Raw genomic sequence first — 27,031 nt, 5'->3', positions numbered from 1 at the left:
TTATGCATTTTGTATTTAAAAATGAAAACTTACCAGGAACCAGATTTGTTAAATGCTACATTGGTCAGAGGCAATATATGTGCCCTAAGTACCTGAAAGAAACGAAAATTAAGGTTTGGTGCATTTTCAAAGAAAATCAAATTATTAGAACTTTTAGTACTACCCTAGTAGCTACTCTCCTCAATATTTTCTTTCCAGTTTAGTCATGCTAGTTGAGAAATGATGACAGTAATACATTATCCCTCAACAGAGGAAAGCATGTATAAGCAATTACCACTTGTAGAATTCATGCAGAAAATTTCTGTCTTCACTAGGAACTGCAATGGTGCAGCAATCCTGCTGTCTGACTGACCACAAAAGCCTGTGATTGAAGCACATTTTCAGTATTCATAGAGACTGAATGAGCTGTCCTCTCCCTGTATTTCATTTTGTGCTGTCTTCTTTGAGTGTAACCCTAAGAATTCCAGGAGAGGTGGGGGAAATAAATGAGCCCTTGTGGACTATGAATGAGGGTTCCCTGGAAGGTGCTCCAAACAGCTGTTCTTTGGCATTTGTTGTTTAGCCACATACTACAAACCACTGCATCCACTTGTAAGAAATAATTTTAAGTTTTACATTGTGGGATGTGGGATGTAACACACTAGCTGGCTAATCTGCAGACCTAAAGGCCTTAAAGAGCAGCCTGCAGGCATCAGAGAAACTGTCATCCCTGTAATACAACCAAGTGTCCATCCCTATGTTATACCCTTGAACCACATAAACATAAACACCAGATAGCCATATCAGCCACTTAGACATGGGAACCTAGAGAAACCCATAACCAGGGCAATTTGGCTTCAGCCTCACGAGAATGTTAACAGTGGCACTGAGCCAGTATAAACAATGAGAAGTCCTGTGGCACCTTATAGGCTATCAGAATTTTTGGAGCATAAGCTTTTGTAGACCAAGATCCACTTTCCGAGAACCTACATAGCTATGCTACTATATGCAAAGGTATATAATAATAATAATAATAATAATAATAATAATAGTCTATAAGGTACCACAGGACTTCTCATTGTTTTTGCAGATACAGACAAACAAGGCTACCCCTCTGATACTATTGAGCCAGTACTTGCACAACCACTAAACAGCTAAGGGATAAAATCACTGTAAGATCCTGCCCCTAGCTGAGTTTCACCAGGAATTCTCCATCTCAGGGGTGCCTCAGGTTAATTTCCCCCAGCTGGAACAATGCCTATCACGGCCCTGACGTAAGGTGTTTCAGGACTGGGACTCCCCATGGCAGAGAAGGGATGTAAGCATGCCAAAATGCTTCTTATCCAGTCACATACATTCCTTTACTGCTTTGCTTGCTCATGTGTACCTTGTGAATTTAAATCTCTAGTAGCTTGGAGTAGATAAGCTTAATAAAGTACATTATCCCTAATCAGCTCTGTGTTGAAGTGAATCCCATAATCCTGTACAGCCTTGGCCTTGAGAGTTGACAGGATGCTTTCAGCAAGTATAAGGTGGTGTTTTAAAAATGGGTGGAGAAAGATTAAGCCAAAGTTCAACATGCAAAGGTTCACAATAATAAAAGTCTGACCACCTGCTGATTTGAAATGCATTCATGGAATCTCTAAAAAGCAAACGTCAGACTGAAGAAACTCATAAAGCTGAGTTTCAGAGAGGGGGTTTCAAATATAGCCACTGATTGGCTCATTTTCATTATGGAAACCAACATTTTCCAAACGCAATTTGTAAGATCTTTGGGACATCTTTCTATAAACTGTTATATATATCTATGCTACTATATACAAAGGTATATAATAATAATAATAAAGGTAAGTAATAATTATTAATATTGCCAAAATAAAATCAATATGCCACTATATTTAAAATTAAATTATTTACATTGCCATCAACTTTCTCCATTTCTCTGGCTAGTCTTAAATGTGACTATTGCATTTCAATAAAACTTTTATCCTTCACAAGCTAGTTTCCACTTGACACTATTACACAGCGACAGCATAAATTTACTTGTGAAAATCACACCATTTCTTGACACTGAAATGAAGGGATGTCACAAATTCAGCCGTGCAGCAACTAGAATTTCACTGCAGGCCCAAGGAGGAAAAATGAGTAATGAGCAATGCTACTTTATCGCTGATAAATAGAGCCTCCAGTTCACACCTCCAGATCTACTGATGACAATACAACTCAGCCTGCCTGACTGAGCTAACCTCATTATCCCCAGCCTTACTCTGGCCTATTTATACCTGGCCTTGCAGATTTCCAGGACCAGCATCTGAAGAAGTGAGTTAACTCACGAAAGCTCATGCTCTAAACTTTTCTGTTAGTCTATAAGGTGCCACAGGACCCTTCGTTGCTCTACAGTTTTCACGTTATCTCTGGCTCCGTATGAATCCACCTAAGTCCCCTGTCTGTCTCAACAGCAAGCCATAGATTTCTTTGGTTTTTAATAGCTTTTCATCCCAGATGCCACACTCTTTTTCTCTGCTTGTTATTAGATTCCCTCTCTTGCTTCCATGGAATGGACATGTGCAGGGAACATGGAAAGAATGCCCAAAAGAAAATTAGGGAACAGGATTAGGAAATTGTGGGCAGGGCATTGAGTGGGAACAGCAAGGTAGAGAAAATGGAGAGGCAGAGATAGGGGGGCAAAAATGGAAAGAGATGTGGCACAACATTGTCACAGAGCAGAGGAGATAAGAGGGATGAGGAAAATAAAGGGGGCTTAAAGATCTTAGAGAAGGAACTGAACGAAATAGAGGAGAATGATAAAACAGAGAAGAATGGAGAGAGAGGCTACTTATGAGCTGGAGAGATTTTCCCCTTCAGGCAGCTATCCCTAATGTTGCTACAGTGGAAATGGGCCATGAAGATGTGGGAATTACATTAATATTTTGGGCTTTTTTCAATCACCCGCAAGCATATAAATATGTGCACATTAGCATAAATAATTATGGAAATGTATGGAGATTTGATCTCAAGCTTTTAAAGCCCTATGCAGGCAATGCTGATAGTGAGAAATAAATCCCTTGTGAGGGCACAAATGTACCAGACAATTAGCAACAGTGGAGAAGATGCTTCATAGATTTACAGTCAGGTTCAGATCCTAACATTTTCCCAATATCAAAGACCTTTCTTGTTAAAAGCCCAGAACTGTAACTGCTCCATTTGCAGAGCCCCTATGAATGCAATGAAAGTTGCCTGCTCAAAGTGCCAGAACCTAATGTGATATCAGAGAATGTATATATCAGCCCTGTAATTTAGTTTACAGCAGTCTATGAAATAAATCTCCAGAAGAGTGGAGCAGCATGCCACAGCCATAGAAAAATCTCAAACCCTTTTCCAATTGCTACAGTAGTTGCAACTCTGCCGACAGGCTAGCACAAAGTCTTGATCACAATTGAAATAACAAATAAGATAGAATTCTAACAATGTTTATATCTCCTGCACTTATTTGAGATTTTCCAGCTGTACAACAATAAAACCCTGTTAATTTCCAAATAATACAAACAGGGCAAGTACTCCTTGAAAAATTTTCTCCCCTTCTCCCGCGCCCCCAATATTTTGTCACCGTAATAGCAGCTGCAAACAGTTACCTAAAATGTATTTGTGCTACACAACATTGAAAGATGAAACAGGTACTTTACACTATCACACTTTAGTAGATCCCTAATTAGTTTTGTCAGATGGGAAATGAGCCAATGCTGATCAGATCTGTCTGGTTCTTGATTTACTAAATAAGGGAAATCAGCTGGTATTCTGTCCCCAGCCAAAACCAAATACATTCTTTCTTGAAGATTTCTTTCTGTCACACACTAGAAAGACAGTGTGCAAGGTAATATCTTGTAATTGAACCAACTTCTGTTCGTGAAAGAGCTTCACATAGCTCTTCTTCAAACCCAACATTGTCTCTCTGATTGCCCAACATCTTTTTGTAGTTGTACAGTACCATCTTCTGGTATGACGAAGATACAGCAATACTATTAAAAGCTTATATCAGATGTATAACTTTTAGAAAGTTAAATTCTATTACTAACTCTCATTTTATAACTAAGTACAGTTAGATCAATCCTCTTCTTATGACTTGTGGAAAACATCTGGTTATTTAAAGCAAATTTACCAAGTTGCTGAGGTAGCAAAAAACTTTTGTATTTACAAAGGTGATGTTATTCACTACAAAAAAAATCAAAATAATAAATTACTAATGCCAAATACTCCGAAAAAAACCCAGCAAAGACTGTAGTAGGAAAAGGGTTTGAAACATAAGACCTAGTATTACAGACCTGGTATTAGGTCTGAGGCCTGAGCTAAAGTAGTCAAAACTTTGCTGATACAAACCAATGTTAAGTCAGGCCCTAACCACAGACTCCAGTAAAAAGAAAGTGTGATGAGTTTCAGCTACAGAGATCCCCCTGAGGCTGATGCTTGATGGAATGAAGCACCACTGAACCCACCTACCTGCCCTCTGGGGTGCCTCACCAACCTGTTTTGCTGGGCCAGAATCTCTGGTCTCCCCCAGCAATGACACAGAGTTGGGGGTCACAGCCCAAAGTAGAGTGGCACAGACCTAAGATCCACTGAGCTCTGGGAAGACTCAATCAAACAGACTTGACACAGCACCCACAACCCCATTGGGACAAAAACCCCAGATAAATCCACCTCCCTGTGTATAAAATTTATATAGAGTGAACTCATAATTTGTTTGTCCCCTTCATCAATGAAAGAGATCTGCACAGCTGTTGATAAAAAGTAGGATTTAAGTGATTGCAAGTAACAGTAGACAGATCAAAGTAACAGAGAGGTAGCCATGTTAGTCTGCATCCTAACAAAACTAAAAAGCAGTTGTGTAGCACTTTAAAGATTAACAAAGTAATTTATTATGTAATGAGCTTTTGTGGGGCAGACCCACTTCTCCAGATCTGAAGAAGTACGTCTGCCCCACGAAAGCTCATTACCTAATAAATTATTTTATCAATCTTTAAAGTGCTAGATCAACGTAAGTTACTAAGCAAAATAAAGCAATGAGCACCAGCTAAGTTTAATATGTTAAGAAACTTGTTACATGCAATTTGTTACCCTAACAGTAGTGCTAATCAACTTTTCTCACAAGCTAGACTGCCTGCCCACTTGGGGCCTGCTCCTTCCCCTGTTCAGCCTTAGATGTTTTCACAAGTCATGTTAGGTGGTTACCAGTGATTTCTTGGTGTCCAGCAGCAGCCCCTGTTGTTTGATTTCATGCCTTTATATAGATTTTGCCTAGAATTTCCACCTTCAGTGGAAAAGTATAGTGTCCAAAATGGTTTCCCGCCTCAGATGGCCTGGTCACATGTCTTTGTAGGACCAAACCACAGTCCAGGCTCACAGCAAGACTATTCACAACTCATTATCCCCAATACCAGGCCATTAAGTTCCTTAAGTACCACTACTGGCCCTCTCAAAGCAGGTGTAGATCAGTAACCAGGTTTATGCTTAGTATTTCTGACTTTAAATACAGGAATGATACATGTGCATAACTAGAATGCACACATACACCAGACTGTATCTTTAAAATTATACGTTACATGCAACGTTTTGCATAAATCATATTTGAGTTAGGCATAAAGCATATGAAAAGACACCATTACACAGGACTGATGCTACAGAAATACATGTTCCTGAGAAGTAAAACAAAACAAGAGTCCCGTAGCACTTTAAAGACTAACAATTTTATGTATTAAGTAATGAGCTTTTGTGGGAATGACCCACTTTTTCAGATTCTGGAGAAGAACTGACAGTAAACTGAGGAATCAGCTAAATATTACAATTAAAAACTAATGCGGGGGAGGGGAAAGAATAGGGGGGAGAGAGAGAAAAAAATCTCTGGGAAGAATAAATGAAGTTAAGCTCCAGAATCTGAAGTGGGTCTTTCCCATGAAAGTTCATTACCTAATAAATAATACTGTTAGTCTTTAAAGCTAACACAGCTACCCCTCTGGTTCCTAAGTAATGCTAGGTATGAGAATATACATGTGTAAACACATTTCAGAAAGGTAGTAGAAGAACACCTCGACACCACCAAACACATCCTCCAAGGATAAGATGCTGACTCATCTTCAGGATAAGGTCAAGATGACTGCTGAATAGATAGGAATGTTTTGATCAAACCAACGTGTACAAGGCAGTGGATGGCAACCTACTACATCAGAGGATGAGATGCTGATACATCCAGCACAAACATAAGTTATTGCTATCTATGTATAAAGATGTATCTCAAAGGCAATGTCTTTTGGCCATCCTGGGGAAGCAGTGGAAATTCCTACTGACTGAGGTGCATCCATTGTCATGAGCATACATGTCTTGTATCCTAATAAAGCCTGCCAGGTATTATTACCACACTTCATCAACTATAAACCTGGCTGGACAGCTTTGCTACTAAACCAAGTCTTGTGGGCATATTGGGCAGTACAGCCTATCTGAGTTGACCGAGTGCAGCAGATAGAGAGAATGCAGACAAACATCTGACCACAGAGGTGAGGAAAATGACAGACACCAAAAACAAATTTCTACAACAATCTGTGCCTTGGCAATTACAATTCTTGCACCTCACAAGAAACCTGGCTGAAAGACTAATTTAAAACCAGTTATTCTCTAGCTTTAGGATTACTGCAAAGATAGTATGGTTGAAAGGGCTGGGAATAATATTACTATTTTAAACTAATTATCAGTGAAAAAGTTAAAAGGATAATCACAACTTTTAGATCATTTCTAAGAGCCCAAATCATGTAAGACAGATCCAGTCCTGTTTGTGCCCCTAGAGCAGTAGTTCCCAAACTATGTCCCAGCAGAACATTGATATTCTGTAAGCTAAGGCAAAGTGTTCTGTCATTGAAATAGAGTAATGGTGGTCTTTTCCCTATTCTCAGAGGAAAAAAATCTGGGGACATTTTATCTGTCGTCCCTGCTATAGTTGTTTTGTTAATGTCTGGTTTCATTATTTGTTGAGTTGCCTTTACCACACAATTATTTAATTAATATTATGAAATATTTTCCATTAGTAATGTTCCTCATAGTTAGTATGATGATGTAAAAATGACAAAGTGTTCTGCACAGAGCGCTGTGACGTCCAAGTGTTCCATGACCAGAAAAAGTTTGGGAACAGCTGCTCTAGAGCAGCACAAAGATGATAGAGCAGGGCAAAGAATTCTACAGGAACAACTTCTGTCCTCAACTGCTCCAGTTACAACTGGTCTACACTTAAAGAATAAGATGACATACACACCTTTGAGTACCACAGCTATATCTAACCCTAATACAGATAGACCAACAGAAATATGTTTCCATTGGGTAGCTGCCATCCATTTGGAGAGAAGTCATCGTTACAGTGACAGAAAAGCCCCTTTCGTTATCTTTGTCTATATATGCAGATCACAGAATCACAGCAGCATTGCTATGATGCCCTAGCCAGACCGCTGTAGAGACTGCAGAGTAGACACATGGCCTCCATCTAATGTTACCGTATAGCTATCCTGGATTTACAACAATGCAACTGTGATCAGGAAAGACCCAGAAATTATTTTTAACCTGCATCTCACCTTAAAAAGGTAAAACTTGTGGTCCTCTTGTTGCCCAAGCTTCTCTTGTAACCTTAGTATTAAGTGTATGACCTGCTGTTTGCGCGAAGCTGTGATGAGAGGTTCTGCTTTTCGAATTTCTTCTACTAAAGCCCCTACATCTGTACTGGAGTGCATAGACAAAAACATACATCATCCACTGGCAAGCAATTTTGATAAACACATTATTTACTTATACGGAGTGAGAAAATAAGCAGCCAGATGCTATACTACTTTGTTACCCTAACTGAGTTTAAGCAAGGCCAAAATATAAATATTCTCAGTATGTTGTACTGGCTTCTAATTTTAGCTTTTGAGAGAAGAATTACTTTTGACTTCTTAAAACTGTAGTTTTGCAGAGACCCTTCACTTTTCAAAGTATTCCACAGAGGATATAAAACACATAATAAACAAATGATACCTTCAACTTTTAACTCTAAATTAGTCTTTAATCAAAGCTAGAGCCTCTTGATAGGTTAAAAGCCCAACAAACAGCAACTATATTCTTATGAACAGGGTTAAACCTTGCTATGGGCTGAGTTAAAACATCACTTTGAAACTAGAGGGTGTAAATGTGCCCTTTGGTTAACGCAGTTAAAGAGCTACACCTAAAACAAAACATGGAGTCTGTCCAGAAACTAGCATCACGTGGGTACACTGGGTATTGTTTTAGTGGGAGTAGCTGACTATGGAAGAGACTCGGTGGGGTGCAACACAAAAATGAGAGATTCAGGGGTAGAAAGTGGTGATGGATTAGACACTGGACCAATGGAGGCCCATGTCCAGGGACCCTGGACTACTGGAGCGCCAGACAGATGGAGGAAGCCCCAGTGCCCCAACTCTGCTTCCCAGCAAAAGTACTGCATTGGAGCAGTGGCAAGGCAGGAAGGAGCAAGACCCCACATGCTAGCCCAATTTCCTTGGCAGAAACACTGAGAGGAGCTGGGGGAGGCTGCAGGCGGAAGGGGTAGAGAAATGCCCCACCTGCTCTGGATGAGAGCCCCACAAAACTGTTGATCTGCTCTGAGAGCAAGAAATGCCAAGCAGCCGCCTCTAAGAACATTGAGGCCTACAGAAAAGCCTGTAGAGATTCTGGTTTGGTGGTGCTGGCTGAAAGAAGCTTAGGCCTCTTCAGTAAAAAAAACTATTCCTTTAGAGTTTGGTCCTCCTGTGTTCAGAGAAGAACTTTGTACATTCTGTGTAAACAAACAAGATTATATCAAAGCAAATGTCATAAGAACATAAGAATGGCCATACTGGGTCAGACCAAAGGTCCATCCAGCCCAGCATCCCATCTGCCGACGGTGGCCAATGCCAGGTGCCCCAGAGAAGGAGAACAGAAGACAATGATCAAGTGATTTATCTCCTGCCATCCATCTCCTGCCCTTGTTCTGAAGGCTAGGGCACCATACTTTATCCCTGGCTAATAGCCATTTATGGACCTAACCTGCAAAAATTTATCAAGCTCTTTTTTAAACCCTAATAGAGTCCTGGCCTTCACAGCCTCCTCGGGCAAGGAGTTCCACAGGTTGACTGAGCGCTGTGTGAAGAAAAATTTCCTTTTATTAGTTTTGAACCTACTACCTATCAATTTCATTTGGTGTCCCCTAGTTCTTGTATTATGGGAAAAGGTAAATAATTTTTCTATATTCACTTTCTCCACACCATTCATGATTTTATATACCTCTATCATATCGCCCCTCAATCGCCTCTTTTCCAAACTGAAAAGTCCCAGTCTCTCTAGCCTCTCCCCATATGGGACCCGTTCCAAGCCCCTAATCATCTTAGTCGCCCTTTTCTGAACCTGTCAGGCTCCATCATCAATTTCTTCTCTCATCTGAAATAACCTACAAGACCCCAAGCTTTGATTAATGACTCAGGCCAAAAAGAAACAGCAAAAAGAACAAAACATTAAAATTTATAAACATGATTTCTGTTTGTGAAGTTAACTATTTTTACATTTTCAAAAATTTAAGGCCTAATTCTGAAGCTCTGACTGTTGTTAGTAATCCATATGTCTATGGGTAGTCTTACGAGGTAGGCTTAATGTGCTGTTGATATAGTTGCTGTGTAAACCATCAGGTTCTCCCAGGGGTTTTGTAGCTGGGTTCTTCTAGATTACAATCCTTTTATTGTAGATGTTGGCTCAAACAACTCAACTGCATCTTCTTTTAAACAGTGTGACTTGTCGGATTTTATCCAGAGTATTAAGAAAAGCTCCCAAAGGTTCAGTTGTACGCTCAGCCTTATCTTTGAATGTGGAGTGGAAACTATGAATGTGTAGGCCACCCAACCTATCAATTCATGCACTACATTGGAGATATTATTCTACAATATCAGCACTGAACTTATTTTTTGTGGACTAGCTCTAAAGAATCTTGTGGATTTTGGTGTCCTTACTGCTGCTAGGGCACACCTGACTTATGTCCCTGTGTCTCTTACAGCTAGAATCAGCTAATTTCAATTAGCTCCCTGAAAGCTATCACAGCAATGCACTATGACCCTGGGCTCTCATAATATATAATTTCTTGCACCTGACTGCCACCAGTTTTAATAATGATCTGAGGCACGTGAAGGAACTGAAATGCATGAGAGAGGAAATGGATGAAATCTTCATAAAGTCTGATCATTTTCCCTGTGGGACTCAATGGCACAAATCAACTGAAGGTCAGTGGGTAAAACTACCAACCAGAAAAGTGAACAGCCTGGCATGCATGATTTTTGGAGCACTCTTCTACTTCCTCACAGTAGTATCCGGCAGAACTCTCAAAGTCAACATTTAACATAATGCATGCTGGTTCCTTGCCAGACTCTAGTATGTTCCTTCAATTGATCACTTGGACAAATGTGTCACGTTCTTTGTAGAAGAAAGATCTTCAGGCTGGTGTCTTCCATCTTTTGACAGACAGAGCTGCAGGCTCCCAATGATATGCCTACCCACAGTTAGGTTACCTTTGGCCTCTGGTAAGGATATCCAGTTCCCTTGTGTTGCCCATGAGTCCCCATAAACCTTTATTCTAAACTTGCCTACACAGTAAACCCCTGAGACACACACAACTGAGTTGTGCATGTCTTGGGTTAAAGTGACTGCCACCCCTAACAGGAGAGGAGAAACTGCTCCTGTCAGGGATGGCAGTGTCTGGCCTGCTTCCACTGACATGAGGGGTTTCCCTGATCCTGTCAGTGGTGGCGACCAGATGCCACCGCTGCTGTCAGGGGCAGCAGCTGCTCCTGTCAGTGGTGGCAGGCAAGAGTCACCAGCCGGTACTGACAGGAATGAGGAAATTGATAAGGGCAACAGCCCTGGTCAGTTTTCTGGCTCTGCACGTGTAAGGGAGCCAGGAGAATGCAATCCCCATGTAAGTCAAATTTCTTGCACAACTCGCAGGAGCCAGGACACTGACCAGGGACCAGGCACTAGCTTTGGTCAGTTTCCTGGCTCCAGCAAGTGGAGGGGAGCCAGGGACTAGGCAGCAGGCAGTCTTGCAACCCCTGACAGGAGCAGTTTCTCCTCTCCTGTTAGAGGTGGCAGTCGCATTAACCCAAGACACGCACAGCTCGGTTGTGAGTATCTCAGGGTTTACTGTGTAGGCAAGTTTAGAATAATACTCGTGGGCAACACAAGGGAACTGGATATCCTTATCAGAGGCCAAAGGTAACCTAACTGTATGTAGGCATATCATTGGGAGCCTGCAGCTCTGGCTGTCAAAGGATGGAAGAGTTGGGGATCTACTCTAGTCTAACCAATGGCCCTCTTTTCAGTTGCTCAAAACAACAGCTCCCACTAACCTCTGCGGGAGTTGTAGGTGCTCAACACTGCTTAAAATCATGCCACACATCTTTCTTCCATGGGACCCACTGCCACTGGCTATACTCCTACTAACGTCAGCAGGAGCAGGTAGAACTCACTTTACACATCTAGATAAATTAGATTAATACTACTTACTTATTTCACGGTATTGTTGTGAGGATTAATTAATTTGTGGGACTGAAGCTGAACTCATTCATGCCAGCATAATTGCAATGTTTCCAGCACAGAGTATTTCAAGCAATGTAACTGAGAGAAGAATCAGGGCCATTGATGGGAAACGTTTTGAAGACAAAAAGTGCTGTTGCACAGAAGAGCTACGTGTTATTAATTACAACACTATAAAATTGTGCCACCAGAAAACCGAATTTTTCCTGGTTAGTAAACACAATTCAGGCATATGCCTTGATGGGACAGGTCTGTAAACAAAAGCATTTCCTACCTCTACCACCTGATACTGTGCCAAGAATACCACTGCCCGAATGATCATTCAGAATGTAGAATTCAAATAAATCAGAAATATTAAGAAAACAAAATTTAACACTTCAGAGAAAATGTTTGTCACAAATCACATTTTACAACTGAACCAAGATGTACATAACCTACCATTACGTTGTGGTTAAGAAAAGGTATACTTCTGCTATCTAAAACAATGTAATACTTACCCAGGACTAAGATCAAGTAAATCTATGGATTTGGTCTTCAATTCACCACCCTGAACATATTCCAAAATAATGCCTTTGAAAAAACGATAGACAATTCTATATTAGTAGTTCATTATGGCAGCTGTTTTTTGGTGAGGAGAGGGGTGCACACGATGGATCCAACATTTACCTTAGTATAATCATATTCACTTCAATGGAGATTCTCCTAATCTACGCTATGCATCAAATTAGAATCAGGATGACAGCATTTCTTTCTTTGGGATTGGCAAAATGCTATGTTTACGTCTTTATTTGCAAAACTCTACAAGCCTTAGAAAATAGGTCTGAGTAGGCTCTGGCAATTTTAAAAGATGCATTTTGAACTTCAGAATTCATATGTTTGGCCATACTACTTCCTCTTTAAAGAAGATATGTACAGCATTCTGCTGCTGTCTGGTTGTCAGCAGGAAGGGCTATTCAAAATGAAATTTATTTAATTATACATTTTACCAATTTGTGAGCAAACACGCAGAAGGATTTGTCATTATTCCTTTCCCGACATTCTGAGTCTGCTCTTTTATCTCCATTTTTCTTTTCTAAATAGTTCCTAGAGAAAGCTGATCCCAGAAAGAAAAAGAAAAAAGGTCCCTAAACAGTTTGAGACCAAACTTCATTGTCAAATTCCCAGCAAGATAGTATCCTACAGTAAACCACTTATTACCTCGAAGCTTCTGTCATAACAACCATTTGATAATACACACAAAAAATTTCCTACAAAATGTTACATTTACTCTGCAGCACTTACATCAGTTTCACGCATGTGTTATTCCAGTAACAGAGAGGAAGCCGTGCTAGTCTATACACTATCAAAACAAAAAGCAGTCAAGTAGCACTTTAAAGACTAGCAAAATAGTTTGTTAGGTGAGCTTTCATGGGACAGACCCACTTCTTCAGACCATAGCCAGACCAGAACAGACTCAATATATAAGACACAGAGAACCAAAAACAGTAAGCAAGGAGGACAAATCAGAAAAAGATAATCAAGGTGAGCAAATCAGAGAGTGGAGGGGTGGGGGGAAGGTCAAGAATTAGATTGAGCCAAGCATGCGGACGAGCCCCTATAGTGACTCAGAAAGTTCCCATCACGATTTAAACCATGTGTTAACGTGCCGAATTTGAATGTAAAAGCCAGTGCCGATGTTTCTCTTTCCAAAACGGAGCGATAATTCCTTTTCAGTAACCCACATACCTTTAGGTCATTGACAGAATGCCCCATTCCATTAAAATGTTGACTAACTGGTTTGTGGATCTGGAGTGTTTTGATGTCTGTTTTGTGCCCGTTGACCCTTTGTCTAAGGGAGTTAGAAGTCTGTCCAATATACAAAAGCATCTGGGCATTGTTGGCACATGTTGGCATATATGATGTTAGTAGAGGAGCATGAGAAAGTGCCCGTGATTCTGTGAGTAACCTGGTTAGGTCCAGTGATGGTATTTCCAGAGAAGATATGTGGACAAAACTGGCAGCGGGCTTTGTTGCAGGGAAAGGTTCCAGGACTGGTGTTCCTGGGGTATAGGCTGTGGCTGTTGGTGAGGATCCTCATGAGGTTGGGAGGTTGTCGTAGGAGAGAACAGGCATGTCACCCAGGGCCTTCTGGAGTGTGTCATCCTGATTAAGAACAGGTTGTAGGTCTTTAATAATTCGTTGCAGTGGTCTGAGTTGGGGGCTGTAGGTGGTGACCAGTGGTGCTCTGTTCTTGGCTTTTTTGGGCCAGTCTTGGAGTAGCTGGTCTCTGGGTATTCGTCTGGCCCTGTCGATTTGTTTTTTTACTTCTCCTGGTGGGTAATTCAGGTTTATGCATATTTGGTAAAGCTCTTGTAGTTTTTGGTCTCTGTCAGTTGGATCAGAGCAAATGCGATTGTACCTAAGAGCTTGACTGTAAACAATGGATTTAATCACGTGTGCAGGATGGAAACTAGAAGGGTATAGATAAGTATAAGTACACATGACTAGATCCATTGTTTACAGTCAAGCTCTTAGGTACAATCGCATTTGCTCTGATCCAACTGACAGAGACCAAAAACTACAAGAGCTTTACCAAATATGCATAAACCTGAATTACCCACCAGGAGAAGTAAAAAAACAAATCGACAGGGCCAGACGAATACCCAGAGACCAGCTACTCCAAGATCGGCCCAAAAAAGCCAAGAACAGAGCACCACTGGTCACCACCTACAGCCCCCAACTCAGACCACTGCAACGAATTATTAAAGACCTACAACCTGTTCTTAATCAGGATGACACACTCCAGAAGGCCCTGGGTGACATGCCTGTTCTCTCCTACGACAACCTCCCAACCTCATGAGGATCCTCACCAACAGCCACAGCCTATACCCCAGGAACACCAGTCCTGGCAGCGGGCTTTGTTGCAGGGAAAGGTTCCAGGACTGGTGTTCCTGGGGTATAGGCTGTGGCTGTTGGTGAGGATCCTCATGAGGTTGGGAGGTTGTCGTAGGAGAGAACAGGCATGTCACCCAGGGCCTTCTGGAGTGTGTCATCCTGATTAAGAACAGGTTGTAGGTCTTTAATAATTCGTTGCAGTGGTCTGAGTTGGGGGCTGTAGGTGGTGACCAGTGGTGCTCTGTTCTTGGCTTTTTTGGGCCAGTCTTGGAGTAGCTGGTCTCTGGGTATTCGTCTGGCCCTGTCGATTTGTTTTTTTACTTCTCCTGGTGGGTAATTCAGGTTTATGCATATTTGGTAAAGCTCTTGTAGTTTTTGGTCTCTGTCAGTTGGATCAGAGCAAATGCGATTGTACCTAAGAGCTTGACTGTAAACAATGGATTTAATCACGTGTGCAGGATGGAAACTAGAAGGGTATAGATAAGTATAAGTACACATGACTAGATCCATTGTTTACAGTCAAGCTCTTAGGTACAATCGCATTTGCTCTGATCCAACTGACAGAGACCAAAAACTACAAGAGCTTTACCAAATATGCATAAACCTGAATTACCCACCAGGAGAAGTAAAAAAACAAATCGACAGGGCCAGACGAATACCCAGAGACCAGCTACTCCAAGATCGGCCCAAAAAAGCCAAGAACAGAGCACCACTGGTCACCACCTACAGCCCCCAACTCAGACCACTGCAACGAATTATTAAAGACCTACAACCTGTTCTTAATCAGGATGACACACTCCAGAAGGCCCTGGGTGACATGCCTGTTCTCTCCTACGACAACCTCCCAACCTCATGAGGATCCTCACCAACAGCCACAGCCTATACCCCAGGAACACCAGTCCTGGAACCTTTCCCTGCAACAAAGCCCGCTGCCAGTTTTGTCCACATATCTTCTCTGGAAATACCATCACTGGACCTAACCAGGTTACTCACAGAATCACGGGCACTTTCTCATGCTCCTCTACTAACATCATATATGCCAACATGTGCCAACAATGCCCAGATGCTTTTGTATATTGGACAGACTTCTAACTCCCTTAGACAAAGGGTCAACGGGCACAAAAAACAGACATCAAAACACTCCAGATCCACAAACCAGTTAGTCAACATTTTAATGGAATGGGGCATTCTGTCAATGACCTAAAGGTATGTGGGTTACTGAAAAGGAATTATCGCTCCGTTTTGGAAAGAGAAACATCGGCACTGGCTTTTACATTCAAATTCGGCACGTTAACACATGGTTTAAATCGTGATGGGAACTTTCTGAGTCACTATAGGGGCTCGTCCGCATGCTTGGCTCAATCTAATTCTTGACCTTCCCCCCACCCCTCCACTCTCTGATTTGCTCACCTTGATTATCTTTTTCTGATTTGTCCTCCTTGCTTACTGTTTTTGGTTCTCTGTGTCTTATATATTGAGTCTGTTCTGGTCTGGCTATGGTCTGAAGAAGTGGGTCTGTCCCATGAAAGCTCACCTAACAAACTATTTTGCTAGTCTTTAAAGTGCTACTTGACTGCTTTTTGTTTTGATAGTGTTATTCCAGTGTGTTCAATGGTATAAATCCCACTTAATATCCATATATACCCACTTAATACCCATTGAAACCAGAATTAACTAAGGTTTTCATCCTCAACATCCCTTCAGTTATATTGTGACTCAAAACATCCAGATAAAGTAATAAACAAATTGTTATGCAGTCAGTGGAAATTTTCAGCGAAGAGGGAAAACGTGCCCTCAACCAAATACAGTGTAAATTTTCAGAATGCAAATATTTTAATTGCAAAAGCAAAAAAAAAAAAAAAAAAAAAAAAGCCAGCAGCACATGAGATTTTCTCCTGCAGACATTTTGCAATAGATGATCGTGCAGTTTAGATGCTGAGAACCAGGGTACACAGGACAGGCTAATCTCTTAGGGGGAAGTACCATCTTTGGTTCTGTATGCATAGTGGTGTCCTAAACCATGACAAAGAGTCCCACTGCTGCAGTAATACAACTCATACGTAACAGTCCCTTGAACAGATGTAGAAGTGATTGCTCTGGAGCATCAGATAAAAGGCAGAGGGTCTAGTTAAACCATCTTCATAGCAGGGAAAGGAAAACTACACAGGTTTTTGAGAATTAACGTGAAGAGAGGATGGAGCAGGACAATCCTGTCACAGTCCTTTGCTGATCCTCTGCTACCCGCTCATACCTGCACCTCCCATCTCCTTTCTCCCATCCCATCAACACTGAGCCCTTCCTCTGTTCTCACCTGCCCACACCTGCACACCCCCTTTGCCCTCCCATGCTGGGTTCCTCCCCGACAGCCCTTCTCTGCCTCGCCCCCATCCTTGGGCTCCTCTCCCATCACCCTCCTGCCCCACCACCCCTTTCTGCCCCCAGCGTCCTGGGGCTCCTCCTTCCCCCCCACCCCCCCATCACCCCTCCGCACCCGGTGGATAATAGCGCAGCAGGAACCGTTTCAGCTTCATCTTCTCCCCACAGGCCCGGGCACAGGCCCCGGCTTTGTTACCATAGAAACCAACCAAACAGATGCGCCCGCCGCGCGCAGGCGCAGCTGGAACGGCCTCTGCGCTGCCTCCCACCGTCGCAGGGCGGGGCCAGGAGTCGCACCAGAGCCCCAGCCGCCTGCCGCTGGGAGCTCCGGACCCGGGAGCCGCCCTTGGCCGGCGCGCTCCGTTCTGTCCTTACCGCGCGTGGCTGCTAACTGAGCAGCTCAGAGAGCCACTCCAGCCTATTGGGGAGCGTACGGTGAGCAGCGGGATGCAAATAAAAGCGGGAGACACAGAAAAGCCCGGGGAGGGGGAGGTAACACAAACAAAGGGCATCACAGAAAGGTCCAGCTTTTGTCATCGGTCACTCCCGCGCACCTCATTAACCTCTGTGGTCCCACTGGGGGTTGCCAGGGGTAAGATTGGGCCTTGTATGTTTATAATATGTTTTCCAGAGTGAAAACATTACCGAAAAGTGATTTAAAGCTAGGTCAGGATCATCGTGGTGAGCACACAGGTGTCACTGGTATCATTAAAAATGATGCAGCATTCCCTCTAATTTTTTCCCATCGGGGCAGAATAAATTTTGTTATGTGCACCTCCCCTGGAAATACATATGGCCCTGGGGGCGCTCTACTGCTCAGCAGGCAGGTGGCAGCTGGATCTCAGCTTACAGGGAACAAAGATGCAGGACATTGTATTCAATAATTTAACCCTTTTATTTTGTAGTTGGCAGTGTAACCAAGTACACCCAAGCAGAGAAGAGAAAATTGCTGTTGCTGAAACAAGATATGTTAGAGGAGTACAGAATGAGTGATATTTACACTGTGGCATCACCAGGCTGGAGGGACAACAATGAATTTAAAAGAAAGAAATAGGAACTTAGGCTGACATCAGAACTGGGGCTCACACAGCTATTGAGGAAAGTCAATTGAACTGCTCAGACAACAGCTGCTGGACTTGGCCCTGATGATGAAGAATTAGGTATGCCAAAATCTTTTCAGCTATTCTGTGCTCTAAAGAGGCAGGAACATCAATCAGTGGAATAAATATTTAAAAGTTACTTGGGTACCAAGAAGTTTCCAAATGTCTGAAGAAAATGTCAGTGATTAAAGAAACCAAATAAACCTCCAAAGTCAAAACTCTGTCCACAGACAGAAGAGACAGACTTTAAAATATATAGTACTAGTATGTTGCCCATCCTCGGGAGCAGGGAGGACTCAGAGCAGGGTGTGAGAGTGCAGGAATCAGGGCAGGGAAGGGGGAGGTGTAGGGAGCTCAGGGCAGAGGACTCTGAGCAGTGGGTTGGGCTGGGAGGCTCGAGGCAGGTGGTTGGGAGGCATGGCAGGCTCAGGGCAGGGAGCTGGGGATTTGGGTGAGAGTAGTAGGGCTCAGGATGCTGGAGTGAGGCCACAGGGTGGGGTGCTCAAGGCACAAGGTTCAGTTTGGGGTCTCATGGCAGGGGTAAGGGTACAGAAGTCAAGGCAGCGATACGGGGTCAAGCTATGGAGTTTGGTAGGGACAACAGCTGGCTCACACTAGGGGGTTCAGGTGAAGGAGTGTGGGGAGGGGACTGGGAGGGTTGGAGGGGGTCCAGGACAGGGGTGGAAGGTGCTGGAGTGAGGCTGGGTGAAGGATCCAGGGCAAAGGGTTAGGTGTATGTGGGGGTTCAGGGTGGGGGATGGAAGTGGGGAAGCTCAGGGCAGGCATACAGGAGTCAGGGCAGAGGTGAGAAGCTTACCAGGACGGTGAGGTGCTCTGCAGCCAGCAACCCATCTGGTCAGGCCTGGGCTACACTCCCTGGATGCTAGTGCCTCCTAGCAAGCCAGGGCTGTTTGGGCTACCCCCCAGCCTCCATCTTATCCAGGGGGCTGGTGGGGGTGCAATGGGCAGTCCCCAAGTTTCAGCTGCCCTGCCCCAGCTGTGAGCCTGTCCAGGGGTCTGGGTTCTGTGGGCTGGTCCCCACATCCAGCTGCCCGTCCACCCAGCAGCCTGTCTATGGGGTAGGGCAGCTCTCCAGGGTGCAGCCAGCCTCCAGATGCCCCCTCAGCCTGCAGCCTAGGGACGAGGCTTTGGGGAACCAGGGCAGCCCTAGCCTCCAGCTCCACTCCCACACCCCAGGCCCTACACCAACACTCCCTCCCAGCCTACAGCTGGTCTGGGGAAAGGCAAGCCTTCATGGGCCACCACAGCCTCCAGCTGCCCCCCCAGACCCTACAGTGGCACCTCCCAGTCTCTATCTGATCATGGGGTACAAGGTCCTAGGGGCTGGCACTGGCCTCCACTGCCTACCCCAACTTGCAGGTGCTTGGGGGAGGGCATTTGCTGGGTGGGGACCAGTCTGGTGAGTGGGAAGCTCCTAATCTGGAACTATTTGGGGCAGAGGGGACACTTACCAGGTCTGGTGGTCAGCCGTGTGAAGTTTTATCCCTAGCCGGCCACGCTCCTGGTACTGCGGCTGCCCCCAGTGGCCTCTTTGCTGTGTATCATCCCTCCTGTCTGTGCCGCCTCCCTTTCCATGCTCTGGAAAACATTTTCATTCTATGCACTTCCTGTTTTTCTTGCACAAACAACCTCTGACCTTGCTTTAAGTTTGGATAAGAGGAAGCTGCATACCGAATTTAGAGGTCTTAGCTCTCATAATTTAAGAGGCATCCTTGAACAAACATGCTCACAGAGACATGGATGGATGGACTCATGGACAGACAGATGCACTCTAATAATTTTATATATATCTAACAATCCTTTAACGAATCCTTGCTGATTCTCTCTGTCCATATATACATCAGCAAGGATTCCTTAAAGGATTGTTAGAGCCCTACCAAATTCACAATCCATTTTGGTCAATTTCGTGGTCAAACCATGTTGAAAATGGCAAATGTCATGATTTCAGCTGTTTAACTCTGAAATTTGATGGATTGTAAATTCTAAAGGTTCTGACCTCAGAAGAGGTGTTGTGGGGAGTTCACAGGCATTTAGAGGTTCCAGTACTACTGCCCTTACTTCCACACTCCTGTTGATTGCAGCACTATCTTCAGAGCAGAGCAGTTGGAGAGGGGTGGCTGCATACCAACAGCCCATCTCTGAAGACGGTCGCTATAAGCAGTAGTACAGAAGTAAGGGTGGCATGATATGATACCACCACACTTATTTCTGTGCTTCTGCGCTTCTGCGCTTCTGCCTGCAGAGCTGGGCTCTGAGTCAGCAGCCACCGTCCTTTGGCTGCCCGGCTCTGAAGGCAGCAGCACAGAAATTAGGGTGACAGGGTATGGTGTTATGACCCTTAGTTATGTTCTGCTGCTGGCAGGGTGCTGCTTTCAGAGTTTGGACAGCAGCTGCCACTCTCCAGCCACACAACTCTGAAGGCAGTGTAAGGTGGCAATACTGTGGCCATATTGTCATGATACGCCAACCTTCCCCAAAAGTCCTTTTTGGGTCAGGACCCCGCCCTTTGAGAAACACTGATCTCCCCCATGATATCTGTAGAGTACAGGGTAATAGCACACTAAAGATCAGATTTCACAGGGTATGATGCATTTTTCATAGCCATGAACTTGGTAGGCCCCTAGTGACAATTCATGGTAAAAAGGATAAAAAATGTATCTAGAACTAACTCGGAGCATCAACAGGGGGAAGCAGTGGACATATTTTGCCTAATCAAAATCTCATGCCACATGAAAGACCAATCTAATTGGTCAACATAAGTATAATATAGGTCAGAGTTCAATAACCCCCAGATCTTTTAAAACGTCCTTTCAACTCCCTACTGTTTGTTCTTGTAAGAGGGGCCCTTTGGTGTGTGACGGTAAGGAAATAAGATACAATAGCAAATTCCAGGTTTATGTGAGTGCCTGGGGTTCCTTTGCTTTTTGTTTGAATTTCTGTGCTTGTTTTAAATTTTCTCATTGTTTTACTTGTATTGAGAAAGTCATTTGTTGTGGGATGGAGAGGAAGATTGTTTCAATGAAAACAATCACTTCAGCTTTTTCAGAAGCAGAATCTCCTGCCAATTAACTCTTACCACCTCACTGTAAAGCAAAATTCTCAACCTCCCTTTCTATTTTCAGTTGCGTTCCATCCAAGTTTGTAGTTTTACATTTGAACAGGGTTTGTTTTTTTTTTAATCCTTCCCACAGACATGTTGGTTCAGTGGTATTATGTACAAGTAAGATTGTTTCCCAGAGTAACTCGTTCCATTCTGCTCTCCCCAACACACTCACTTTATATAGCCCCATTGATACCTACAGTATGTGTTAACAATAAGGGCTTGGTTCTTCTCTTTCAATGGTGCAAATCAGGAGTACTTGCCACTCCACTGAAATCACAATGCAAACATCGTGTGCCTTTTAAAATCTTCCTTCTTTTCTTGTCACCGCATTACTGTGTTATCAGTGGTGCTGTAACAATTTTTAGGGTTGGGGTGCTGAGTTATGCCCCCTTTACCCCTGTTTCATGCCCCTCTGATGGTTGCCAACTCCCAATTCATGGCAATGCTATCCAGCCCGTATGGGTTGGAAGAATTGGCAACCCCAGTCCTTCACCAACCACTGAGGAGCTACAGCAGGGGGCAGCTGCTGAGCCCTGGGCCGAGGTCAGGAGCAGAATCCCGGGCTGCCAACAGCACTGCCGGTGGCAGCAGAGCCTCCAGGGCCAGTGACCTAGACTTTGGGGCCAGTTAGCTGCAGAGCCCCCGGGGGGGCAGCAGGCAATGAGACCTAGAGGGCTTGCGGAGAAGCCAGTGGGTCTGGCAGCACCCCATAGACCCAGCAGGACCCAAGGCTTGTGAAGCTGGCAGTGGGGCTGATCGTGTGGCACAGGAAAGCTGGGTGCTAAACCCGGGGGGTGCTGCAGTAGTCTTCCCTGTCCCCCTGCCATTTCGCATGCCCATGTGTGTTGTTCTTGAGAAATATGCTTGTTTCACTATGTGGTGTGTCAGCTACGCAAAGGTTAGCAGAGGGTAGTGTGCTGTTGGTATTACCGTCAATAAGCATGGAGGGGGATTACCGAGGGGCAACTATTGATTTGCCACATCAATTGATTTGCCAAGCAAACAAAAACAAACACTAGTAACTAACAGAACAAGGGACATCTTCACTGATATGCTGCGGACTGGACCTACTCAGCACACAGCTCAGTTAACTGAAATTTTCATTGGTGACAGTATTGTATGCACAAGCATCACAAAAATGCAGCCACCTGTGGAATGGAGAACAGCCAACTAATGCACAACAGTAGGAGGAAAATTGTTAGCTGGCAATACTGGGGCAAAACTCAGCGTCATGGTGTTTTTAGAATCTGCAGAAAGTCTTTTGATATATAAATCTAGTTTCAAAAGACCCACATACGCTTCTCAGAATTTAAAATACCTATATGGGAAGGAAATATGCATTGCTGAGACAACCTTGAACTATTTTCAATCTATGAATGAAGAAATGAACTCCTATGCAGACAGATTAAAAGTATTGACATTATCAGCATGCAAAATTAACGTCTTGTGCACAGCTTTTGTGTCAGCTGTGCTTCAGGAAAGGCAAAAAGTTTGTAAGCCTTGTCACCTATCAAAAAGCACATTCAATAAACACATCCAGAGCAGTGGGAACAACTGACTTTGACTGTGTGAGGTGGAAATAATACAACTACAATGGGCAATATCCCTCTGAGGCGCTCCCCTCCCCCTTTAGCTCACTTCCAGGTTTCGCTCGTTCCAAAAATTTCTGTGTATTGAAGCAAAAGTGTTACTCTTAGGGGAAAGATTAAATAAGAAAGTGTTTCTAAGTCAGACATAACCCAGCTTGAAGAGGACGGTGGTTTTTAGGCTTCCTGATTTTAAGGTGTATCATGACCCACTTGCTTTCAAGTAGGTCACTCTGTGGTATTCTGAACTAAATCAAGAAATCCCAAGGGTAAACTGAGTAAGAGGAAGATTTTAAAAAACCACTTCCTATTCTGGTGTGTTAGTCATGGGTGTAATAATTTTTCTCCAGGGGAGTGAAGGGGTTATTTACCAGCCTTAGTGAAAGAACGTGATGAGCTATCTTCTTTCTTCTTTATCCTTCTGTTGACCCCTTGCATTGTAATTCGGAAAGATTGCATAATGCCACTTCCGTATTTCTGCCTAATTAAGTAAGAGAGGGAGTTTTAGCCAAGGTCTTATTTATAGTGCCTATTTGTTTGGGAATGAAATTTCCCACTTCCAGTGTCCTCTAAATGCACACACACAAAAACACTCCTTGTACACCATCAGAGATTCAGGAAGTTTTCTGAAAAGTCTGTTCACATTTTAGCTGTGTTAATCATAGCTGCAATTGATGATGTATGCAGCTATGTAATATACAGTTGTGTTTCTGTATAATCCACCTTACCATTTCCAGGAGTCTGCTGTCTACATAGGCACTTGTCATTTTGTGCAGCAAAACTGATAGCATGTTACACAGAAGACAACCTGTATTCTCTTCTGGAAACTCAGCTTCTGTTTTTCATATGCTATCATTACTTCGAATCTAAAATAAATCAGTCTCAAAATATATGTTTGCTGTTTGTGTACAAAAAGCAAAACCAACTTTTGCACATGTGAATGGATACATGTGGAATGCAATTAGCCTGGGCTAATGCTGGTCCCCTCAAAAGAGCATCATCATTTCCATGCATTTTGCACTCCCACATAGTCTGGCCCTGGGCACTAGTTCATCCACAGTCAGACTGGTTCAGCAAATTCCCATTTGGCTAGTTTCTCAGGTGGCTTCCCTTCTGGATGCTGGTTGCTGAGCAGAAGAGCAAGGAACTGAGAAATCTATGAGCCATCAATAAAATACACAACTTACTTTCTCCTATGACAATTTGCAGCTTCCTCTCTTGATCCTTCTATGGCCCAAATCACAAAGGAATGGAGACCCACCTGTTCAAAGGAAGCTCTGTGATAGACGCTCAGGATAGCAAAGTTGACACAGTAGGAGCTACTCAGTCATGTCTTAGTTGGAGTCCATGCAGGCCCACGATCTGGAGGATGGTGTTCAGCAGGCTATCCTGATGCACTTTCTAATAAGGAAAAGAGATGACTGTTATGCACAACAGGTATTTTGCCTACATATGCATTGGCTGTATGAGAACCACAGACCCCTTGTGGGAGACTCCACACTGATTCAGGAAAGGTCAAAAAAGTTTCAGCAAAATAGTTTTGTTGAAATGAAAATGGGAGCATGTCAATTCCAGTGAAATTTTCAGTAGGAAAAAGGAAAAACAAAAATAGTTTTGACTCATTTTATGTTTTGTTTTGGAATGCAATCAATGTCTGAATTTCCCATGGAACACAAAATTTTTTCTGACCAGCTCCAATGCACACCTACTTTGGATAAATTTCTTACAGTCATACTATAGCTTGCTGAAGCAGACACTTTTGGAGCCGCACAGGACAACCATTTGCAGGACCATTTTGATTTCTGTTTTTGACATCTTTCTCTATCAAAAAAATTCCTTCTGCAACCAGCACCTGCCACAGTTGAATGACAAGTGATGTTTACCAAGCTATTGTCTTCCACCCTTTGGATGCAAGACTGTATCTTGCTATGTATCAGAGGTGTAGCCGTGTTAGTCTGTATCTTCGAGAACAAGAACTTCTTGTCGTGTCTTGCTATGTCTTTCAGGCTCCCATTTCTCCACTTTATTGGTGATTTCATTAGACATGTACTTACCCTACAGTCTTGCAAAGATATCATTGCTGGCTGGACAGTGACATCTTTATCAAGGTGTCGCATATATCTACAATAAACACTTTCATATCCGGCAACCCCAGGACAGGGAGGTTACAGGATATTCAAATATTTTGGGTAGTAGAGAGGTATACCTAGCAATGCATAACACTGAAGAAAAACAAGATTAGATATTGAGAAACAAATAAAAATGTATGTAGAGTATTTTATTTACCAACAACAGTAGTATTGTACCTGTAAACTTATACTGTATTTGCTGCATTTGTTTGTATTTACTTTCACTATACTGTACTTATGGAAAACGTAACTCAAATTTACTTATGGTTAAAATGCCAGTTATTTGAGAGTTCCGGATGAGAGGATGCTGGATATGAAAGAGTTTACCATACTTTCATTTGAGAGGTTATTGTAGGCATACAATATTTTTCTACTGTTTCCACCAGCAGACTTGATCAGAGTGCACAGGCTACTCTTCTTAGAAGAAATGTGGTAACCTTAGGAATTTAACCATATTTTGGCTTCTCTCTCCATTCAAAAGTAAATGAGGAGATAGAATTTGAAATAAAGTACTGTGTACAATAGCCAGGGACTTTCCTGTCCCATGGCTTGTGCACAGGCATTTCTTCCTCTGTGGAAGAGATTATTATTTGTATTACACTAGTGCCTATAGGCCCCAGACAGTATAAGGGCACATGTTGTTTGTTACACTCATTTCAATATATGCTTTAATCTGAACAGTGGTGTTCATGCTATAGTAACTAACCTTGCTTCTTACAAAGGTTGGGGTCAGTGTTCTGTAACTAAGGATATCTGTGAATCTCTAATAGGCTCAGTTACAGTGGTATCTGAGTGTACAGCATCAAGATGCAAGTCTTTTTTTTTTTTCTTTCTTTCTTTTTCTTTCTTTCTTGTACAGAGAAAGGAAGAACAGGCAAAGCTACTCATGAAGTAGGACTGCAACGTTTTGACTACAGTAGAGCCACGGAGTTACAAACACCCGAAGAAAGGAGGTTGTGCATAACCCCCAAATGTTTGCATCTCTGAACAAAATGTTATGGTGGTTCTTTCAGAACTTTGCAACTGAAAACTGACTATACAGCTTTGAAGTATTATGCAGAAGAAAAATTCTGCTTTCCTTTTTTTAGTAGTTTACATTTAACACAGTACTGTGATGTCTTTGCTTTTCTAGAGGGAAAAGGGATTCTCTGCTGCTCCCTGAATGTGTATGTTCAGTTCTGAATGTGGTTGACTTATCTGTTTGTAATTCTCTGTTCATAACTCTGAGAAGCTATGGTACCTGGTAATTCCATCATACCCTCTGAATGCAAGTGGTTTCCATTTCAAATTTCCCATTTTCAGGACACTGCATTGGAGCGGAAGTATTGCCAGCTGCAAGTGTTCAACTATCATGAGTCAAAGTTCCCCCAAAGTCATGAGATTGGCTTAAAATACAAAAGGTGAATTATTTTTATTCATCATTTGAGTTTAAGTCATGTTTTCAGGCTTTTCCCTGCCATCATGGATTCTAGAAAAATCTCTGAAAGAAAATGAAAAGCTAAGATTCTCATGTAATCAAAGGACTCCAGGAGCTGGGGCTTTAAGAAGTCAAATATTGAGAGTCTCAGAAATTATGAATTGGCAACACTGAAACTGATAAGTCAGAGAAACCATTTGAACAGCTTCACCAAAAGCACCTTTTAAGTCCCCTGGGGCTCTGAGGTGACCTGTGTAGTTCTCATGACAACAATATTTGCTATTGTTCTTCCATATGAGAAAAGACAGGAAGGGATCCTTCCAGTACTAAGGAATTAGGCAGTATAGCTAGCATGAACATACTAAATTGGGAACTAGTGGCAGCATCACAGGAAGTCCTCTTGTACTTCTTCATATGACTGTTAATATTTAGCCTGATTAAGAGCCCCAGGAGTAGAAATATATCCAGAAAAACAATAAAGCATAAGTTGTACTTCACCACCCAAACTTAGGTGACCACCACCTGTGATGGACAAGCAACTCTGTTTCCATGCGTGATCACAGCTTAGCATCTCTGTAGATAGTACACGTAAAAATCTTCTGTGCTTTCTATTCCTGAACTTTTGTAGTATAAATCAAATATTCTAAAAGATAGACTTCCTCTCTTTCACTGGGGCAGAACTATGCCCAATTTATTGTATGGGACAAATATACACTAGGCATCAGTTCTTCTGGAAGATGCCTACTGCCTTCATGAGACTGAAGTATACAAGGGGAAGGGGAAGTCACTGTTCCTAATTTACGGTTATAGATGTACTACCACAAGCAGCATAATTCCAGGCATAT

The 27,031-nt window shown here is 42.9% G+C and overlaps 1 protein-coding gene across 1 annotated transcript in view; it reads right to left on the bottom strand.

Moving 5' to 3' along the window:
* DAW1 (dynein assembly factor with WD repeats 1) overlaps nucleotides 1–12,643 on the bottom strand; it is a 35,740-nt gene extending 23,097 nt beyond the window's left edge. Inside the window, exons 1-4 of the mRNA XM_075004608.1 lie at nucleotides 12,583–12,643; nucleotides 12,078–12,150; nucleotides 7,587–7,731; nucleotides 34–92 (exon numbers count right to left, since the gene is read on the bottom strand). Coding sequence (XP_074860709.1) covers nucleotides 34–92; nucleotides 7,587–7,731; nucleotides 12,078–12,150; nucleotides 12,583–12,643 — 338 coding nt within the window. The remainder of the gene's footprint in view (nucleotides 1–33; nucleotides 93–7,586; nucleotides 7,732–12,077; nucleotides 12,151–12,582) is intronic.
* Nucleotides 12,644–27,031: the final 14,388 nt, after the last annotated feature.

The sequence above is a fragment of the Carettochelys insculpta genome, chromosome 10 (genome assembly GCF_033958435.1).
Source record: "Carettochelys insculpta isolate YL-2023 chromosome 10, ASM3395843v1, whole genome shotgun sequence".
NCBI lineage: Eukaryota > Metazoa > Chordata > Testudines > Carettochelyidae > Carettochelys > Carettochelys insculpta.
The sequence above is the reverse complement of the archived record's forward strand: the minus strand, read 5'-3'. Positions and strand labels throughout refer to the sequence as shown.